A 21,104-nucleotide genomic window follows, 5' to 3' on the forward strand; every position below is an offset into this window, starting at 1 on the left:
TCCACAAATCCCAGTTTTAAAAACCACCGTTCAGCAGAGCTCCAGTAACCGGTTCAGCCATTTTTGTCGCTTTAAACGAGGGGCCTGCATGCATTTTCTGGGATCAAAATGTCCGGAAGGGATGATGTTTGCAAGAAGGAAACCAGCCTCTTTCTGGGGGAAATGTTCTAATTGTGGCTGGTGCTTCTTGGACTGGGAGGGTGCGGCCTCTGAGGAAGCACTCCACTCTTTCCACACTTTGCTTTGTTGTAGTAGAGGGATGGTGAGGAGTGGCTGGAAAGAGCAGGGCAGAGAGCTGCAGTCGTCCTGCTTGCCTTGCCAATCCTTCTTTGGCTCTTGGTGCAAAGCAACTGGGCTCCCAACCGGCTTGAGAATGTGGGCGCTTTGGCTGTTTGGGGAGGAAAAATGCTGAAGGCATCACAGCCAGGGCAGTGGCTCTGGTTCCGGCTGAGGTAAGAGGCTTGGGGGCTCTTGCAGATATTTGTGGTAGATGCTTAGAGGCTTCTCCTACCCTCAAAGCGACGATATAGAGCACTGCCTACCAAGACAACTAGACACAAGAACAGTTTTTCCCGAACGCCATCACTCTGCTAAACAAATAATTCCATCACCACTGCCAAACTATTCACTAAGGCTGCATTACTGTTACTATTAGCCTTCTCATCGTTCCTATCACCTATCTCTTCTTATGATTGGACTGTAACTTTGTTGCTTGTATCCTTAAGACTGATATCGATATTGATTGTTTCCTGATTGCTTATTTGTATCCTGTGACTATCATTAAGTGTTGTACCTTATGATTCTTGATGAATGTATTTTGTCTTTTTATGTCCACTGAGAGCATCTGCACCAAAGACAAATTCCTTTTGTGTCCAATCTCACTTGGCCAATAAATAATTCTATTCTATTCATATTCCTATCCTATCCTTATTCCTATTTCTATCCTATCCTAATTCCTATCCCTCCCACCCTTGTTTCCTGGAGGCAAGTGGGGCGGGAGTCCCACTGAGAGCCCCCTACTCTTCCCCCCTGCTTGAGCGGCGCTCTTAACCAGGGCGACCGCTGAGCTTTCTCAGGTCCTGACAGGAACCGTCCCCAAGGCTGCCCCGGGAGAGTGGGGGACATGCCCGAGGCGCCCATCCGCACCCCCTTCGGGCACTTCGACTGCTTTTGGCCCAGGGGCCGCCCCGTATGAGATGCAGGCGCCCCGGCGGAGCAAAATCAGGCGGGACCCGGAGACCCAACGCGCCCTGCGCCTTTTCCTCCGACGGTGCGCGGCCTGCGGGGGGCGCCCGGGGCTCGGCCGAGAGCGGCTGCTTCCCGGCGGGGACAATGGGCCCTTGTTCGACTGACCCCCCCTCCCCTCCACCGCTTTCCCAACGGGCGGGAGTGGCAGGCCGGCCGTCCAACCGGCGTCGGCGTCGGGGCGAGCGCGGGCCAGTGAACGGGCGGCGGGTGGCTCCGGGCATCCTTTCCTGCCCGCCCCGCTGGCGCCGCGAGCGGGGAAGCTTCAGCGCGGGGCGGCCGGGGCGACGGGCTCGCCAACTTCCCTGCGCCGCTGCTGCTGCCCGCCCAGCCATGGATCCCCGGGCGCGGCGCTGAAGACGTCGCCCGCCCGCCTCGCCGCCGCCTCCTCCTCCTACTGGCCTCGCCTGGGCAATCGGGACGGCCGAGCTTCCTGCGGACACGGCGGCGATGGGTTCCTGGCTTCGGGGCTGCGCTCCCGCTCAGCCGCCCGCTTTTGTCCCGCAGCAGCAGCGCCCGCTCGGTAAGGCTCGCGCGGCCCGCCGCGACCTCGGATGCGCCCACCGGAGCCTCCGGGATTCGGTTCCACACGAGGGGTGGTTCGGAAGCAGACCCCCCCCCTTAAAAACAAGCGGGTTGCAACGGGGCTCCAACGCCGTCTAGCCAAACGCGGGGGAGGGGGGAGGGATTCGGTCTCGCCCCCTTTGGCGGCGTGGCGATGGGCCCGGAAGGGGGTTTATCCCCCCCCCCCCACGGCCGCCTTTCTCCGGACGGCCAAAAGGCTTCCTGGCCTTGCCGGTTCACCTCCAGGAACCCACCCCCCCACCTCCGGGGCTCCTGGTCGGCAGGGCGGCTGCACCCGGAGCGCCCGGGCTTCGTCGCGGCTGGGTTGGGTTGGGTTCGGCGTGGCGGGCCAAGGCGACCGTTGGGGCGGGTCAACTTTGCGCTAGGCGATCCTGGGCAATCAAGTCAGGCGTGGAGGCGGTTGCCCGGAGACGGGAAGGGCTGAGGGTCCCTGGGTGGGGCAGGTGGAAGTGGGCAGGGTGGCGTCGGGGCGGCTGTGAGCACAGAGAACGGTGACCTTGGCCTCTGGACTTAGTGAGGATCTTGCGTGCCTTGGACCCAAGTGTATGGGGCAGAGAAATAAATGGTCGGCTTGAGGTAAAGTGAGGACCTTTGGGTGCCCCCAGCCCTCGGAATCTGAATCAGTGGCGGTCGGATGCCAACCATGGTCGCAAAGCATCTCCACACCATGTTGGGGTCAGCAACCTTAAACACTCAAAGGGCCATTTGGACCCATTTCCCACAGAAAAGAAAACGCCAGGAGCCCCAAAACCCTTCTGACTATTTCCTGAGGGACACAATGCTAATATATGTAGTTGAATTAAACATTCTGTTTTCTTCTGAAACTTTTCTTTTCTTGGATTTAACAATGGGTTTAACTGCAGCTCCAGAGCCATGGGTTGCTGACCCCTGCCCTATGCCAGCTCTCCAAACTTGGCAACCTGAAGCCTGGCGGACTTCAACTCCCAGAATTCCCCAGCCAGCAAAACTCCAGGCTTAAAAGTGGCCAAGGTTGGAGACCCCTGTCCTAGACTTCCTCCCGTGGATATCAGGAAGCTCCATCTTGGGTTATTCCCAGGTTGGGAGGCAGAGCAGGGAGAAGAGGAATGCTGTGGGGCAGGTGCTCCACCCCACAAGTGGCTTCAGAGTTCCCACAGTAGGGTGTGATACCGGCGGGGCTCTTTCCAAGGGGCTCACCTTGAATTTTGGATAGGACAGGCCTAGGGAAGGGTGGGCCAGTCGGCCAGGTCCAGCCCTTGCTCTGCTTGGCATGCAGAGCGGCTCCAATGGAGACTCTCAGCCGTTGGGCTTTCGCTACACCGACACATAACTTCCACCCCAAACCTTTGTTGCCACTGCAGTGAAAAAGCCATTGTTTGGAGAAGTTTATTGGTGGAATGCTAGCTTGCAACAATGAATCATGCCAAGGGTTTGTTGTCATAAATGATTAAAAATGAGCCACCGAGTTCATTGAGCAATAACATTTTGGTAGAAAATAATTCATTTTTAATAAAAATTCTTATAAAGAAAGATGGGTGAGGGGTACCATTTTGGCTGGCTTTAGCTGGACATTTGTACCGTTGGACTTGACTTCCCACAATCTCCCCTAGCTCATGTTGCATCCCTCCCCTCACATTTCATGGATGTTCATTGAATCAGCATAGAAAAAAATATGGTGCTCTGATGACTAGGATAATCAGAGTGTGAAAGAGTTCTTCCTTGGGATGGACACAGTTCTGTTTAAAATAGATTCGGATATTTGAAGGTTCAAGTAAAGATAGTCCTCAACTTACAACAGTTCACTTGGTGACTGAAGTTACAGCAGCATCGAAAAAAGTGACTTAAGACCATTTTTCACACTTATGACCATTTCAACGCGCGCACCCCAGTGTCACATGATTTACATTCAGATGCTTGCATTCAATTGACTCACATTTATGACAATTGCAGTGTCCCCTGGGGTCAGGTGATCTCTGGCAAGTGAAGTCTATGGGGAAGCCAGACTCACTTAATAACCAGATGACTAATTTCACAACTGCAGCAATTCACTTAACAACCGTGATAGGAAAAGTCGTAAATTGAGGCAAAATTCACTTAACAAATTTCTCGCTTAGCAACATAAATTTTGAGGTCCGTTGTGGTCCTATGTTGAGGATAACCTGTACATTTGCCCCTTCATAAGCAAAGAAAAAGGTAGTATATAATACTGCCTAAAATTGGGAAGACATTTTATTCCAGTTTGCAATCAGATTTTTTTTAAAAGCTTTGCAATCTGCATATCTGTGATCTGTTGTTCTGAATATCTATATGATCAGTTAGTTGCATTTTTAAAAATTCCTAACTAGCAAATGAGGAACTACTCATTCCCAGGATGCAAAATATTCTGCTTAAGCTACAGAGCGGCTTTTCTATCTGGCAAGTGACCCTGCTGTTGACTCAAATCTTGTTCTTGAGTGAAGCTGGGTTTTAGTAAGCATTATTTCCTTTCTACCCTCAAAGCAAAGAAGCTGCCCAGGGGCCATTCCAGAGCCACCCAGATTGTTTAGAGAAAATGGGCGCCTTTCTCCTACCTTGAACTACCTTTTCCAGCGCCAGGTGCTTGATGGAGATCCAGGCTGAAGCCAGCCGCTGATCAGTGGCAAGCAGTAGGTGCGGGGAGTTTAGCCTTCCCTGAATTCTGCCAAGGATTGCATCCCTTCATTTGGGAGAAATCCAAGGAGGCTCTCTTTTTTTTTTGGTGCTGCTGTTGCAAAAGCAGAAAATTGACTTGGCTCTAGTACAGTTCTGTGTTTCTTCTGGAGATTCTGGTGCGATTTAAATGCATGTCCTCACAAATAGAAGACCTGGATGTTGCACCTGCTGAATCTTTATCTCTTCACTTCCCTTGTAGAAGATTGGGCATCCTGTGGTCGCGCAAGTGCTCTCTACATTCTTTTTGGCCACTCTTTCCCAGAAATTAGGCCATTGATGTCAGAGGGCATGCACAAGAGGTGATCGCATCTCCTGTCCCTCCACTGTAAATGTTAACCTCATTTAGCATCATCAAAACTAAAGCAAAAACAATCCCTTTTTCAAAAAGGCATCCCTGTGACATTATGTGTTCCTCTTTGCCTGTTAAAAATAATATTCATTTTAAATGTCAATTTTCATAAAGGTGATCTACTAAGAGGTGCCATTTAGCTGGAGCATGGCTGCTGGCTTTAGAGCCAGACTAGGTTTTTGAGTACCCTTCAAAAAGTAAAAGATAGATCAGGAAAGAATTATCATTTTTTTTATATTTACTCTTTATTAAATTAAACTTGGTAAAGGGGATTATATCCCCATCATCGATTTCCCCCTCGTGTCACTTTAACAAAGATGGTTTGATTAAAACATGAGGAGGCCTTTGGTGGCCCAATCAGTTTGGAAGGTGGAAGCTTTGCTTCCTGTCCCAAAGATGCCCTGTGGACAAAAGTCCTTCCAGATTCTGTTGAAATGACTGTCCTAGCTCACAAAAGGAGAGGGTGGAACTAGCCCTGGGCAGCTCCTGCTGTGTGTGTCTGCATGCCTTAATCTCTGATTATCTCCAGAGTCTCACCTTTCCCAGGTGAGAAAGAGGCTGGGAGCTTATCAGAAAAAGGATAATCAGTGCTCACTCTGAGCAGGTTGAACTTGATGGGTGGTTGAGAGGGAGGTTGTGGAAGAACCCCAGGGCTATGGGCTAAACCAGAAAGCCAAAGAATATCCCGGGAGAAGGGAGCAGCCAACAATTTCAATGTTCTCACCCACAAAAAAATACCATAGATGTGTCTTCATAATCTGCAAAAGCCAAGTTGGATTCCATGCTGTTTTGGCACTCAACAACCGATTTTTAAAAAGCCAGTTTTCCAAGTTGTCATACTGCACAGATTTTCCTTAAGGGAAAATTGAAGTCTAATAAAAGCTTGCTGTCGTTATCCATTGTACATTATGAAGCAGCAGAACAGAAAGCTGCTTCCACAGTGTTCAGGACGGATGTAGCAATTGTAGCACTCCCCTCTCCCCCAACCCCACCCCACCCCACCTTTTCCCTTCTGAGTTTTGCTGGCCCACAAATCGGTCTCCCAGCCATTACTGCTGGTATGCTTCTGTCCATCCAACTTCTTTTTTCAAGACAGTTAACAATACAAGTTACATTCAGATAAGATTGCTTTAAAACATTAAAATTGGCTACATGAATGCTCATAATTTTTTTTAAAAAACCTATTAAGAAACAAGAACACTTGCCATACTAAGCCTAATTCAGAAAAAAATGGCTTCATCAGACAGGACTGTGTAAATAATAGAAGTTAAGTTTAAGACATAACATGGTTTATTGTTTTTAGCTAACTTTAGCTGTCTGAACCCAACTTTATAGATTGCCGTTACATTTTAGTCTGAACCTCATGGTCAAGGAAAGCTAAATTATATTTTAAATTCATAGCTTAGGACAGGGATGGCGAACCTTTTGGGACACCGAGTGCCCAAACTCTGTGCGCGCATGTCTACACTAAAAGGTGTGCACGTGTGAATGCACAGACATGCATGCATACATGCGTGGATATGTGCACATTCACAGCAGAGACCGGAAGTCCAGCTAGCCGGTGGGAAGTGGGACATCCCAACACCAGCCTTGAGATAAGAGTGCAGCAAGAGATAAGATATTTTTCTTTCGTGAGCTTCTGTTTCATCATTTGCAGGGAAACAGAAGCCCACGAAGGAAATGCCACGGAGATCTGACCTGGGGCAATGGTGCACGTGCCAGGAGAGAGGGCTCTGCATGCCACTTCTGGCACATGTGCCATAGGTTCGCCATCATGGGTTTAGGATGAAGCATAAGGCCAGGGTATTTCTCTGACCACCAATGGTCAGACTACAAGGTGAGGTTATCCTGGCCTTTATAATGTCTTGGTAAGGCTACACTTGGAATTCTACATTCAGTTTTGGTCGCCAAGGTTTAGAAAAGATGTGGAGATTCTAGAAAGAGTGCAGAGAAGAGCAACAAAGAGGATTAGGGGATTGGAGACTAAAACACATGAAGAACGGTTGCAGGAACTGGGTATGTCTAGTTTAATAGAAAAGGACTAGGAGAGACATGATAGCCGTGTTCCAATATCTCAGCAGCTGCCACAAAGAAGAGGGAGTCAAGCTATTCTCCAAGGGACCTGAGGGCAGGACAAGAAGCAATTGGTGGAAACTAATCAAGGAGAGAAGCAACTTAGAACTGAGGAGAAATTTCCTGACAGTTAGAACAATTAATCAGTGGAACAGCTTGCCTCCAGAAGTTGTGAATGCCCCAACACTGGAAGTCTTTAAAAAGATGTTGGATAGCCATTTGTCTGAAACGGTATAAGGTTTCCTGCCTAGGCAGGGGGTTCGACTAGAACACCTCAAAGGTCCCTTCCAACTCTGCTATTGTATTGTATTGGCCTAGATCAGTGGTTCCCAAACTTGGCAACTTTAAGACTCCAGCTGGCTGGAGAATTCTGGGAATTGAAGTCCACAAGTCTTAAAGTTGCCAAGTTTGGGAACCTCTGGCCTAGATTCCAGATCGATCACCAAGACCAGGAAATTCTTCCTGGGTTACTTTTTCCCCAAAGGCATGTCCAGCAAAAGCAAGTCAAGGCCACTCTCTCTCTTGGAGACCTTTCAGCTGGAGAAGGCTATAGAGAGAGGACCTGGCTTTTAAAAAGCTACTTGGTTGAGTTTTTTCACCCAAATTACTGTGTGGGGTATTTTTAAGCTGCTCAGAGTTGTTATGATTAGAGTGAATGGAACCCCAAGTATTAAATGGGTGCACGTTGTGTGTTTGAGACTATAAGTTATTGATATAACCATCTTCCTTCAATTGATCAGTCCTCTTTTAAGGCTATCTAAAAGTTAGTAGTGTTTGTCACTCTATCTTGTAACGCTTCGAGGGAAACATAGCTTCTTCGGTCTTAGTCAATGGTTCTTTTTAGACATTAAAAAGTCAATGATAAGATGGATCGGTTGACCATCGAGGGCCAGCAGTAATCCCTCAGGGTGAGGAGGGGGGCTGGGCCAGAGGATCTCCAAACTTGTTTCTTGTCCAGTTCAAAAAGAAACTGGAGCCAGTGCAGTGGTGAAATTACTACCAGTTCTGGAATAGCACAGGTGAAGGATACTGCAAAAAACTCCATTCCCTCGTTACTCCTGGGGGAAGGATACTGCAAAATCCCCATTCCCTCCCTACTCCTGGGGGAAGGATACTGCAAAATCCCCATTCCCTCCCTACTCCTGGGGGAAGGATACTGCAAAATCCCCATTCCCTCCCTACTCCTGGGGGAAGGATACTGCAAAATCCCCATTCCCTCCCTACTCCTGGGGGAAGGATACTGCAAAATCCCTATTCCCTCCCTACTCCTGGGGGAAGGATACTGCAAAATCCCCGTTCCCTCCCTACTCCTGGGGGAAGGATACTGCAAAATTCCCATTCCCTCCCTACTCCTGGGGGAAGGATACTGCAAAATCCCCATTCCCTCCCTACTCCTGGGGGAAGGATACTGCAAAATCCCCATTCCCACCCCACTCTGGGGCCAACCAGAGGTGATTTTTGCCAGTTCTCTGAAGTTCTCAAGATTTCCACTACCAGTTAAATTTACACCCCTGATCCAGTAGTATCAAAAACAGGTGCTTATCCCATCACAGGCAAGAGCTCTTGAGCTTTTTCCATGTCAGAAGTCATACCGCAGTGGTTGCACCCAAACATTTCATGGGTCTGGAGTATGGGGCAGGGATTGGCTGCAGCCTGTTGGACCAAAGAGAAGAGTTGTGATTATTGACAATGAGTGTACTCTTCGAAATGATGAGAGTGTTTGGGAGTTTTCTCTTTAGTGCTCCAAGGGTAACTTCCTCTATTTATTTACTTTGAGCTTATGTCAGTCTTTCTCTGTTTTACTACAACTCTTTGCAGGAGTGGGAGGGGTAGGAAACTCTCTTCAAGTGGCAAGATTTCTTCCTTGATGGGGGGCAAGAGCCATTCTGCCTCCAACAGGAGTTCCTTGCAAGATGGCTTCTGATTCAGAAAAGGAGCAGGTCTCCTTTATTTTATTTTAATTTTGAATGTTTCTGGACTACCTGCAGGAAAAGCAGAGGGAGATTGGAAATGGGCTGAATAGGTAAGGGGCAATAGCCCCCCATCATCAAAAGCCAGTTTGGCACTCTGAATCATTTTACTTTAAAAATATTTTTAAAAATAACAAAATTTCAAATATTCATGCCACGTCTGTAGTAGATGTAGCCTACATATTTTGACTGAAAAAATAGTAAGAAGTGGGGCTGGATCACCAGATCAGAGTAAGGTGCTTTAGAACCCTAAAGTAACATCAAATGCAGCCTTTGAGTCTAGGCACAGTTGCTTCTCAGTAGTCTGCTCCAGTGGTGGGATTCAAAAAAAAAAAATTCTACCAGTTATGTGGGTGAGGCTTGGTGGGCATGGCATGGCTTGCTGGATGTGGCAGGGGAAGGATATTGCAAAATCCCCATTCCCTCCCGATCAGCTGGGACTCAGGAGACAGAGAATAGATAGGGGCGGGGCCAGCCAGAGGTGGGATTTACCAGTTCTCCGAACTATTCAAAATTTCCGCTACTGGTTCTCCAGAACTGGTCAGAACCTGCTGAATGTCACCTCTGGACTGCTCGCACTCGGCCGTGAGCGATCCCAGGCCAAGACCTTATTTCAGCATAATTCAGTTCCCAGGTTTCTTAAAGGATAAAACAAAAATAAAAACAGAGCTGCATCCAGAAGAGTATTTTCCAACCTCAGCAACTTTAAGATAAGTGGACTTCAACTCCCAGAATTCTTGCGCCTTATTTGCTGAAGTTGCTGAAGTTTGGGGGGGGGGACACACAAGACGCTGTCTTGAGCTCCCGGCTGAAGGATGGGATATAACTATTGATTGAATCACAAATAAAAGCCCTACCAACAAATTCACCAGTAGAGGCAGAAATCTGGATTTATGCTTGAAACAAAATCATGCAAGCTGGGATGTCTTTGATCATGGTGTATTGAATGAGATGCAGTTGATTGGATTCACACAACATGTTAATAATAAGTGTCTTGTAACTGGTAGCTCCTGAGTCCTCATGTCCAAGAATTTCCATTACAGTTTTTGTGTACATCCAGTGATGACGATGGCCCCTGTGCTGGATACAGGTAGTCCTCGACTTACAACTTAGAACTCATTTAGTGACCATTCGACAATACAGTGTTACTGAAAAAAGTGACTTATGACCCTTTTTCACACTTACGACTGTTGCAGCATCTCCAGAGTCACAGGATCAAATTGTCACAGTTGCTTGGCAACTGACTCATAGTTATGACAGTTGCAGTGTCTCGGGATCATGTGACCACCTTTTGTGACCGCCAAACAAGCAAAGTCAATGGGGAAGTTTAACAGCCGTGTTATTAACAACTTCAGTGATTCATTTAAGAACTGAAGCAAGAAAGGAAGTAAAACGGGGCAAAACTCACTTAGCAATGTCTCACTTAGCAATGGAAATTTTGGGCCCAATGATGGTTGTCAGGCAAGGACTACCTGTATGCTCCCTTACATGTTGCTTAATTAAATTGTATTTACTTATTGTGGTATTTGTCTACAGCAGGGGTGACCAAACTTGGAAACTTTAAGACTTGTGGACTTCAACTCCCAGAATTCCCTAGCCAGCATGCTGGCTGGGGAATTCTGGGAGTTGAAGTCCACAAGTCTTAAAGTTCCCAAGTTTGGTCACCCCTGGTCTACAGACTCAGTAGGTCAGAAATCCTGACTTCTGTAAAGCAGCCTTTTAATGGTAATCCTAGGAATCATGTCAACAGCTGAAGTTCATATAGAAAAAGAGAAACCCACAGTAAATAAATGCCTGGCTAGAAATATGTGTTATTTGATCTCTCCATGAAGCTTAACACTTTTTAAATACTTTTTACGCCAATGGGAAAGATCAGAGTTTTTGTTGAAAGCCTTTCTGTTTCTCTTGATGAATTTGGGGGAGAATTCGTAGCGCTTGAAGGTTAGAGCATGATCTCATATGGTTTTCATTAATGGTCAGCCCAGCACATAGGTCTGGTCTGAATTAGCAAAGGAATGGCCAAACCGCTGGAAGAAAGGAGAATGACGCCAATGCATTCTTGGGATGCTTGTGGGATGTGGCTGCTAACAACCAAAGAGTTAGACCTAAAATGCTGAAGAACAAAATAAAAGAACAGAGTCTTAACATTAAACGGCAATGCTCTACTACTCCTTTTTTGGGGGGGGGGGGAACTTGGGTCACAGTGGGGCAAGCCCTTGTTCTGTTGAAGAGTTTGGCTCCTGGATTTCTGTCTGGGATTTCCAGAAAAAGAATTTCTTTTATCAACTCTTTTGTTTCAGGTGACAAATCCAGTGCCGACTTTCTTGTGAACAAATTCTTTTAATCCCAGATATTTATGCATTAGGATTGGACTCTACGTGGGGAAGAATGCCTGTATTCTCAGCGTACCATGTTTTGGAAGTTAGGCTAAAATCAGAGGTGGGTTGCTACCAGTTTGGCTGAACCGGTAGTGGTGATTTGGCCTGGGTCGCAGAACCGGCAGCAACCCAGGCTGACCACACCCCTGAACCAGTTCCTCTGTCTCTTCTGCCTTTGCCGGCATGTTTTTGCACATGCACAGAACAATTTATAGTCAACTGTGCATGCACCAGCAACGCACAGCGCGCATGCAGTGAACCAGTACCAACCAGTACAACCTGGCTAAAATGTGGCACATTATAACAGCATCCATTGATGTTATAGAAGTGTCAAGCAGGATCAGGCCAACTTAAAGCATTTGTGATGTTCAAGTTCTATCCTTTCTAATGGCTTAGGAAACATCTTGGTAGCATTCTACTCATCAAGGCAGTGCAAAGTTTGGCCTTTAACAATGAGGAACTCTTCAGTTATGGATTAAATATCTACAAATGATTGCCTGGCTTTGGGAACGACACGTCCTTAATGGTTGGGAGTCACAATCCTGCAGAGTGCAGAAGGTGTCCTCTTATTGCCAGCCGTTGTGCTGCTTGCTTCAAGTTAATGAGAGAAATCAGCCAAAGGAGAAGGAATGGAATGAGGATGTAAAATCTGGCCTTAATCCATGCACCTGCCGTGCCACACCTGTATTTTCATCTGAATCATAGTTGGCAGAGAGAGAGAGGAATTGGGGAAGAAAGGAGAAGCCGCATGTGAGATGAGAAGCCTGGAGTGCTGAGGCCACCTGGCCCAACCCTTTGCCCTTCCAACTACACTGTTTGCTTAATTGAAGGTGATTGCGTGATTGGTCTTTTCTCTTTCCAAAAGCATTCACTAACATTTCATTGGGGTCATTTGTCCAGTTCGAAATATAAGTTCTCAAAATAGCTTCCTGTTTATCACAAATTCTTTTGCTTCAGTTTTGCGGAAAGCTGGAAGCAGTTACAGAAACAATTACCTGCATTTGCTTATGTCCCAAGTTCTAAGTCTGCCCAACTTTTGTTATTTTGCCATTTGCCAACTTCTCTTACCATTCATCAGCTTTTGATGACTTTAAAGTATAATTGTAATTTGGAATGGGAGTCATATATATGGCACAGTAACATCAAGGATCATAATCTACTATTATCAAAACGTGTGAAGAGCCTTAATTGATCATAAAGACATGGTGGATGATAAGAGGCCAATATAATGGGTTCATCTGATGATAAGCATGATATATGGACGATTGCAACCTGGAATGTAAGAGGATGGATTGTAAGAAGCACACATTAAGAATGAAATGAAATAAAAGCAGTTATGTTGAGGGTCTTTGAAGCTAAAAGGAAAAGAAGGAAATAATAGATTTGAAAAGGGTTTGTTCTGAGGGAGCAGAGTTGGTGAGTCCCTGAAGAGGGAATTTTAATTCTGAATAAAAGAGCTAAAACATATTGAGAAACTGGTGTCATCAAGAGTGCTGTGTTTGTATGAATATAGAAATTTATAGGTTGGCAATAGTTGCATCTTAAAGGTAAACGTTCTACTCGCACATATGTGCTAGTCATTCCCGACTCTAGGGGGCGGTGCTCATCTCTGTTTCAAAGCCGAAGAGCCAGCGCTGTCCAATGACATCTCTGTGGTGATGTGGCCAGCATGACTAAACACCAAAGGCACACAGAACTCTGTTATCTTCCCACCAAAGGTGGTCCCTATTTTTCTACTTGCATTTTTTGCGTGCTTTCGAACTGCTAAGTTGGCAGAAGCTGGGACAAGTAACGGGAGCTCACTCCATTACATGGCACTAGGGATTCAAAGCTGAACTGCCAACCTTTCTGATCACAAACTCAGCATCTTAGCCATTGTGGCGCAGTGGTTAAATGCAGCACTGCAGGCTACTGCTAGATCAGCAGGTCAGCGGTTCAAATCTCACCGGCTCAGGGTTGACTCAGCCTTCCATCCTTCCGAGGTGGGTAAAATGAGGACCCAGATTGTTGGGGGCAATATGCTGACTCTCTGTAAACCGCTTAGAGAGGCCTGAAAGGCCTATGAAGCGGTATATAAGTCTACTGCTATTGAGCCACCGCTTCCCTTGCATCTTACATTTCAATAAATAATGATATCGAAAGAAAAAAAACCATGCTTCTGGGAGAATTGTGCAGCATTTCAAAATAATATTATCTAGAGGGGGGGAATATTTTTCTTGCGTGACATGAATAGATGAATGGTAATGAAACAAGAAAACACAACTGGGCCATTTGAGACCGAAGAGAGGAGGAGACTAGTGGCTGATGTTTGAGTATCTCTTTGGAAAAGATGTTTGTTTCAGATAATGAGGCTTAAGCATAAATAGTCATACGGCGAGGTAAGGAATATAAAATTAAAAGTGATTTGAGTGGGTGATTTATAATGAAAGTGCTACAAAGGAATGATGAGAATCTGAATGTGGGAGATAATGTTGATAGAATTGAAAGTGAATCTTGGAGGGAGGGATGTACATGGAAAAAAGGAAAGAAGTGAAAGAAATTACAGTGAGTATCATTGCATGAAAAAAAAAGAATAAGTCCTGTAGGAAGAAGTATTAGAAGAAATAATAAATGGAAAGAAGACATAAGGAAAAATGTTGAAGATGCTTGAAACAGAGTGGAAAAATTCAATCTTAAAATTGTATGTATGCAATCTCTTCTGTAAAATCAGTTTCAAGATTACTTTGGTAAGATAACTTATTTCTCTTTCCAGGAAGTGCCTATCCTTGAGGGGAAGGTAGAACATTGTTTATTCTTGTTCTGGGAAATTTGTGTACAGTCTTCTCCGTGAATTTGTAGTGTGTATTTTCAATGTACAATTATTCTATATGATTTTCATTTCAGTAACGCTTGGAATAATGTGTCCAATATGTGTCCTCACCTACAAAAAAGATGTTGAGACTCTAGAAAGAGTGCAGGGAAGAGCAACAGAGATGATTAGGGGACTGGAGATTAGAGCATCGGATGAATGGTTGAAGGAACGGAGTCTGTCCAGTCTAAGGAAGAGAAGGACCAGGGGTGATATAATAGCAGCCTTCCAGTAATTGGGGAACTGTCCCACAGAAAGGGAGGGGAGACAACCTACTATTCTTCAAAGCCCCTGATGGTATGGCAAGACATAATGGATAAAAACCTACAGTGTAACAAGGAGAGATCCAACCTAGAACTAGGGAGAAATTTCCTGTCGGTGAGAACAATTAACCAGTGGAACAAGTTGCCTCCAGAAATTGTGAGTGTTCGACCTCTGGAGGTTTTTAAGAAACAATTGAACAAGCATTTGTCCGCAAGGGTATAAGGCCGTGATATGGCATGCATGCCAGAGGTAGCACACAGTGCCCTCTCTGATGGCACACAAGCCATCGCCCCAGTTCAGCTCCGACGTGCATACGTGCATGTCTCTGCCATGCATGCATGAGGGTGGAGCGCACGGGGTCGCACATGCATGAGGGTGGGGGGCATGCATCGGTGCGCATCCATGCAGGGGCAGGGCACATATACAGGGTCACGTGCATGTGCTGGGCGTCTGTGGGGGTTTGCATGTGCATGGGGGGCAGGGTGAATGTGCGGGGAGCGCATTGGTTTTGGGCAGTTCAGGCATGCTTTGGGCACTCTGTCCAGAAAAGGTTAGCCATCACTATTATAGGGTCTCCTCCTTGTGCAGGAGGTTGGATTAGAAGACCTCCAAGATCTTTTCCAACTCAGTTATTCTGTTACTTTTTCCCTTGCTTCCTACATTTTATGTGGTTATTTCCCAATTGAGGCCCTCGCATGCTTCAAAAGCTTCTGTTTTTCAAATGAGACCATCCCTTTCGTCCTGCTAACTTGCCTTTGGCCACCACCAATGGAAAGAACCTTAGAACTTGTTTCGATAGTGAGTCAAGCTGCATCTCCTGATTATCCAGAGTTTTGTCTGAAAGGTGATTTTTTTCCAAGAGGCAACTGGACTTTCTGGTTTTTCTTTGAAGACGTTTAGCTTATCATCCAAGAAGCTTCTTCAGTTCTGACTGGATGGTGAAGAATGGAAGGATTTATACTCCTTGCAGGCAGCTGGACATTTGCATTCTTTTAACGGGGTGTTTAGGTCACCTGGCTGGATAATTGTCACACACAGATAATCTGTGTCATCAGCCACCTGAGGGGTGCAAATGGGTGTGGAGCCTTCTTGGAACTGCTGAAAGGACTGTGTTGTGGACTGGAGAGAGATGATGTCCTATCCCTCCCCTTCTGTTGAGAGAGGGCTATTTTGACATAGATGGCCTCTTTGACCCCTCTTTCAAACCAGTGGTCCTCTCTGTCCAAAATATGGACTTTGTTGTCTTCAAAAGAGTGGCCCGTGTCTTTTAAATGCAGATGGACTGCTGAATCTAGCCCTGATGTGTTTGTTCTCCTATGTTGTTCCATGCGTTTGTGAAGTGGTTACTTCGTTTCCCCAATGTACAGATCTGCAAATGGCTCACTGCATTGTTCAAAGAAAAACGGGAAGGTCCAGTTGCCTCTTGAAAAAAGCACCTTTGGGACAACCAGGACCTGGTTGACTGAGAATCTCCATGGACATCTACGGTTTTGATCACCATGGTGGCTCATGTGGTGGGGATGCTAAACCAGAAGACTCCACCCATTTGTCCCAGCTCCTGCCGACCCCAGCAGTTCGAAAGCCTACAATCGCAAATAAATAGTTACCACTTCAGTGAGAAAATAACAGCAACATGGAAGGAGCCTCCTTGGTCGTATTCTGGGCAATGGTGATCCCACCACCGTCTTGTGAAGACCTGCCTTGACTATTTCCTAAGATGATCCGCTGGCAGTCTTATTTCTAGCTTTCTTACAAGCATTTGATCTTCTGATATGTTAAGCTTCTTATGATTCAGTTGGAATCTTTTCTCTCTTCTTTTTCATTCTTTTCATTCCTTTTGCTATTGTTTTAGTGTTATTGATTAGGACAAGTCCTAGGAATGATTTTCAGGAATTGTAGAGTATTGGGGAGGAGAGGGTGAGGCTGTTGGCTTAGGTTCTACTTTGCTGTGTTTTTAAAGACATTTTTCTCAACTTGCGGATGACGCTACCATTCCTTTCCTCTCCTAGCCCTTTGAGAAGGGGTGTGCGTGTGTGTACGTCCTCTTTAGTAGCTCTCTTAGGAACCAGTCAGAAGAAGATATGAGTTATCTCTCATTGTCTTTCTATGTTTGGTCACATGAATTCTACAGTCATTTGTATACAGTTGTAATCATAGTTAAGCTCTCTAGTCTAGATAAAATGCCCATTGTTATCACTACAAATCTTTGCTGCTTTCTAAAAGCATTCCATAACTTTACTCATCATTCTCCTAATTCACCCACCCCAACAACAGCTATAATTTTGCTTAAATGCACAGTTTTAGGCCTTCAATCCATTAAAATCTACTTTCTCTACTTTACAGTAAACCATTGAGAATCCCGAGCCATAAACATGGCTGTTTGTATGGTCTTAGCTCCTAATTCAAACCAGGGTGTGCATAGTTTAAACATTGCAATGGCTTGATTTTTTGTTGTTGTTGTTAAATTTATTCCATTCCTTTTCCAAGGAATGAAGGAGACATGATTTTTTCCCTCTTACCTCATTTCTCCAGCTTTGCATATTCATTAACGCTTCAAAATATATTTATTGGGGAAGGAATTAACTAGCCTTAAGTAACTCTGGAGAGATCAAGCGTGCAGTACATGGATTTTAACCTGGCTCTTCATGTCCTGGCACTCTATTATAGTCATTGCCTCTTTGCATATTAAAATATTGTGATTATTTCCCTTTCAACCCCAATTGTCTAGAGCAGTGATGGCTAACCTTTTAGTCATCGTGTGCGAAAAGCGCATGCACACACCCATAATGCAATGTGTTTGTGACCACCCCCTGTGCATTAGCACGTGACACCCCCCCGTGCTCCCCTCACACACACACCCATGCAAGCACATGCGACACCCCCCCCATGCCCCATTTTGGGCCTAGTAGGCCTCCCTGCAGCCTCCTGAGACCCAAAGCGCATGCGCAGTAGAGACCCAAAAATCAGTTGGTCGGTGGGAGACATGCGTGCATGCGCGGTGGAGCTGAGCTGGAGCGACAGTTCACATGCCCACAGAAAGGGCTCTGCGTGCCACCTGTGGCCCACGTGCCATAGGTTTGCCATCACGGGTCAAGAGGCTGATATTATTCCTTACAATTTGATTCCAAGTAGAATAAATAAAATTTGATTGACTAGGAAACTTCATGCCCTTCCTAAATTTTTTAACCCAACCCAACCATAGTTGACACCAGGTTCAAGCAGTGGGGACTGCTGGTAGTGAATATCCTCTCCCCTCACCCTTTTTTTATTCCCATGCTTTATCCTTTTACCAACACACCAAAACCTTGTCATCTTCACCCATTTGATGCCTTTCCTTTGCATCCGCAAACAGCAAATTCAATCTTCTGGTGCCTGAAACGTTTCTTTGTAGCCTGCCAAGCTCAGTAGGAAGACTTCTCAGTTGTCCTAAAAGCCCATCCCCATAAGTATGGGGAGTCCATTCCCTTCGTCCTGTGAAGAGTTAGGTCCTCAGATTAGGAGGTACTTTTATTTGAGGGAGACTGGTGGGGGATACATGGAGCACACAGAGAACGACGCCCCGAAGGCCTGGAAGTTTCCCTCAGTACACTGTGCTTCCTAGTCTCACCTGTGTTATTGCCTGTGGTTAGAATTCTTTCTAATCTGGTGTCTCAGATTCTGAAGAGGTAGATCCAAGTCTGTAAACTTTTGCAGAGGTAGGCAATAAAAATATGATAAAAGTTGGCCTCTGTTTTAAGTCATTTGATGTTTTAGTACAGGGGTGTCCAAACTTGGGAACTTTAAGACTTGTGGATTTCAACTCCCAGAATTTCCCAACCAGCATAATTTACTCTCTTGTAATCCCTTCCTCTGCAATCTCTCCATTTAGATCAGAGATCTTCAAACTTGGGAACTTTAAGACTTGTGGACTTCAACTCCCAGAATCCCAGAAGTTTGGACACCCCTGCTTTAGTAGATACTTCAAATTCTCAGGCAAGAACACAAAAACCTTGGAAGATTTCATAATCGTGTATGTGTCTGTCTGTCTGTCTGTGTGTGTGTGTGTGTGTGTGTGTGTGTGTGTTGAAGTAAAAGGACATTCCTCAGGTATTAAGGATTTAACAAATGTTGTAGTGTTCCCAAGGCCAACTTTTGTGCTCAAAATTAAGAAAAGAAACTTCTTGTTGTGGATGCAAAGGGCACGCATGCGCACACATTTATATATTGAATTTTAATTTTTACCTTTTCCTGTTTTCAGATCTTTCTAAAGAGAGAAGAATTAATTGAGTAACTCCAATCAAAACAAGATCGTGAAAACCCTATTCCTGCTTTGCCAAAAAGGACCAGCTTCTCCTCATGTTTCGGAACAGCTTCTTCTGAGTCCACCAATAAAAGTAAGTAGTGCTTGCCCTCAGAGATTGCTTGTCCTTTTCCACCCACGGCAACTGCCCACCATGCTTTTTCATGTATCATATTTTGGGGATAAGAAAGTGTAAACGAAAGCCTTAACTATGGAGCAACTACAAAAAGTTCCTTCCACAAATGGTGACTTGAGAAACTTTCTTCTCATATGTTTTATTCCATCCAGCACAGTGCATGAGCCTATGGAGTAGGAAGTCTGGGAGCTGCATTCCAACATATCTAGACCAAGGGTCTCCAATCTTGGAATCTTTAAGCCTGGTTAGCAAAGCTGGCTGGGGAATTCTGGGAGTTGACGTCCACCGGGCTTAAAGCTGGCATGGTTGGAGACCCCTGGTTTAAACCATGTCTGGTTGATGTGGAGGCATTCTAGATGGGTTGTCCAACTGTCACTTCTGTTTGAAGCCCACAGATCACCCCTGGATGGAGAGTAGAAACCTTTTCAGCCCGATACTCTTGGTCTTCGAAACTCAAAGACAGGGCAAAATGAGGCCCTTAAGCTTAGGGTAGTCCTTTGACCTTCAACCTCTTCTCTCAAACAAGGTGTACATCTCGGACCTTTTCGTTTTAATGATGTGTCATCACCTATTGCAGTGGTGTCCAAACTTGGGAACTTTAAGACTTGTGGACTTCAACTCCCAGAATTCCCCAGCCAGCTTTGTTAGAGTCTGCTAGGCTTAAAGATGTCAAGCATGGCTGGCTGGGGAATTCTGGGAGTTGAAGTCCACAAGTCTTAAAGTTCCCAAGTTTGGAAACCACTGACCTATTGTATCCCTGTGCCACTCAGAAAGAAGTTTGAAAAATCGTGGTTCTTGCCTCAAGACATTTCCCCATAGAAACTCACCTTTCATGAGGGGGTCCCTCTATTTTTATTTATCTCTCCCAACTTTAAAGGTTTCTCCCCTCCTTTCTTCCCCTGCCCGCCCTTCCTCATTAGCTCCTTCAGTAATCCTCCTTTCTCTCCCTCCAGGCCCAGGGCAGCCACGGCTCCCTTTTGCGTTCCACCCAGGGGGCACCACAGTGGAGATGAGGAATTCAGAAGAGCCAACCGCAACGACAGTTTTACAGCGTTTGCTGCAGGAGCAGCTCCGATATGGGAATCCCAACGAGAGCCGCACCCTCCTTGCTTTGCACCAACAGGCCACCCTGCCTTTTGCCAGCAACGGGAGCCCCGGGGCTCCCAACGAAGGGCTGAGCAGCCAGGACCATCCCATTGGGACCCATGTTGCTCGCCAAGAGCCCCAGGGCCAGGAGATTCAAATGGACAACTGTATCATGGAGAAGCAGCTCTCGCCAAGGCTCCAAACAGGCGAGGACCTCCCGACCTACGAAGAAGCCAAAGTCCAGTCTCAGTATTTCAGGGGTCAACCACACGCCAGCGTTGGAGCGGCGTTTTATGTAACCGGTGTCTCCAACCAGAAGATGAGGACCGAAGGGCGCCCCACCGTACAGCGGCTGAGCCCAGGGAAGGTCCACCAGGATGAAGGACTGAGGGACCTCAAGCAAGGACACGTCCGCTCCCTGAGTGAGCGGCTGATGCAGCTGTCTCTGGCTACCAGTGGCGTGAAGGCCCATGCCCCCGTCACCAGCGCCCCACTGTCCCCCCTCTCCTCCCAACAGACTAATGACTTCTACAAGACTTCTGGGGCAGGCCCTCCGCAGCCCGGGGTGAAAGGCATGGAGCACAGGGGGCCTCCTCCCGAATACCCATACAAGAATGTGTCCAGCCCGTCTATGGGCTGTAAGCCTCTGGATCCTGGGCATTTCTATAGTGACCACCGCCTGCCCCAGCAAGGACGCTCTGACGGGCCCACCATGAGGTACCAGCATCCCCCTGAATACGGCTCGTTCCGGTAAGCAGTTCAACCTCCTTGCAGTTCTAACCACCAATGTTTAGGAAGTTGCCGTTTGGGTGCCATTTTGTCCTTTCTGTTGTCTGGTGTTCTTGGGTGGGCCTTGTCAAAGGTGGTGGGATTTGGGCTTGTCACAATCGGGTGCCAGAATGGTAGTGTTGGATCTGGGGATTGGAGGCTCATTTTCTCTGGAAGATTCTCCAACAGGGGGAGGGCTTTTGTTGCGTGTCAGTGTCTCTGTACTACATCCCAACTTTTCACTTTTTCCCTGACACACACCCCCCAACTGAAAATATGGCACGACTGGAGTTCAGTCACACAGTGATCAATTTGAGCCGTGGCATTCAGAGCCAGCTCTCAAGCTAGTTAGGCATTCAGGAAAGGCAAAGTTTGGAGATACCCTATTTTTCAGAGTATAAGACGCACCTTTTTCCCTCAAAAAAAGAGGCTGAAAATCTGGGTGCGTCTTAT

General features: G+C 46.3%; 1 protein-coding gene across 2 annotated transcripts in view; it reads left to right on the forward strand.

Annotated features, from left to right (window-relative positions):
- Positions 1 to 240: 240 nt before the first annotated feature.
- The window catches only part of AMOT (angiomotin), a 57,103-nt gene continuing 36,239 nt past the window's right edge, over positions 241 to 21,104 (forward strand). Inside the window, exons 1-3 of one of the 2 annotated variants that reach the window (XM_032227938.1) lie at positions 241 to 452; positions 18,620 to 18,755; positions 19,751 to 20,633. In XM_032227938.1, the coding sequence (XP_032083829.1) occupies positions 19,807 to 20,633 (827 nt within the window). In that variant the 5' untranslated portion in view covers positions 241 to 452; positions 18,620 to 18,755; positions 19,751 to 19,806. Of the gene's footprint in view, positions 453 to 1,437; positions 1,769 to 18,619; positions 18,756 to 19,750; positions 20,634 to 21,104 lie in introns of those variants that run through there. The other variant, XM_032227937.1, reaches the window with a different exon arrangement.

This window comes from Thamnophis elegans, chromosome 12 (assembly GCF_009769535.1).
Source record: "Thamnophis elegans isolate rThaEle1 chromosome 12, rThaEle1.pri, whole genome shotgun sequence".
In the NCBI taxonomy this organism is placed as follows: domain Eukaryota; kingdom Metazoa; phylum Chordata; class Lepidosauria; order Squamata; family Colubridae; genus Thamnophis; species Thamnophis elegans.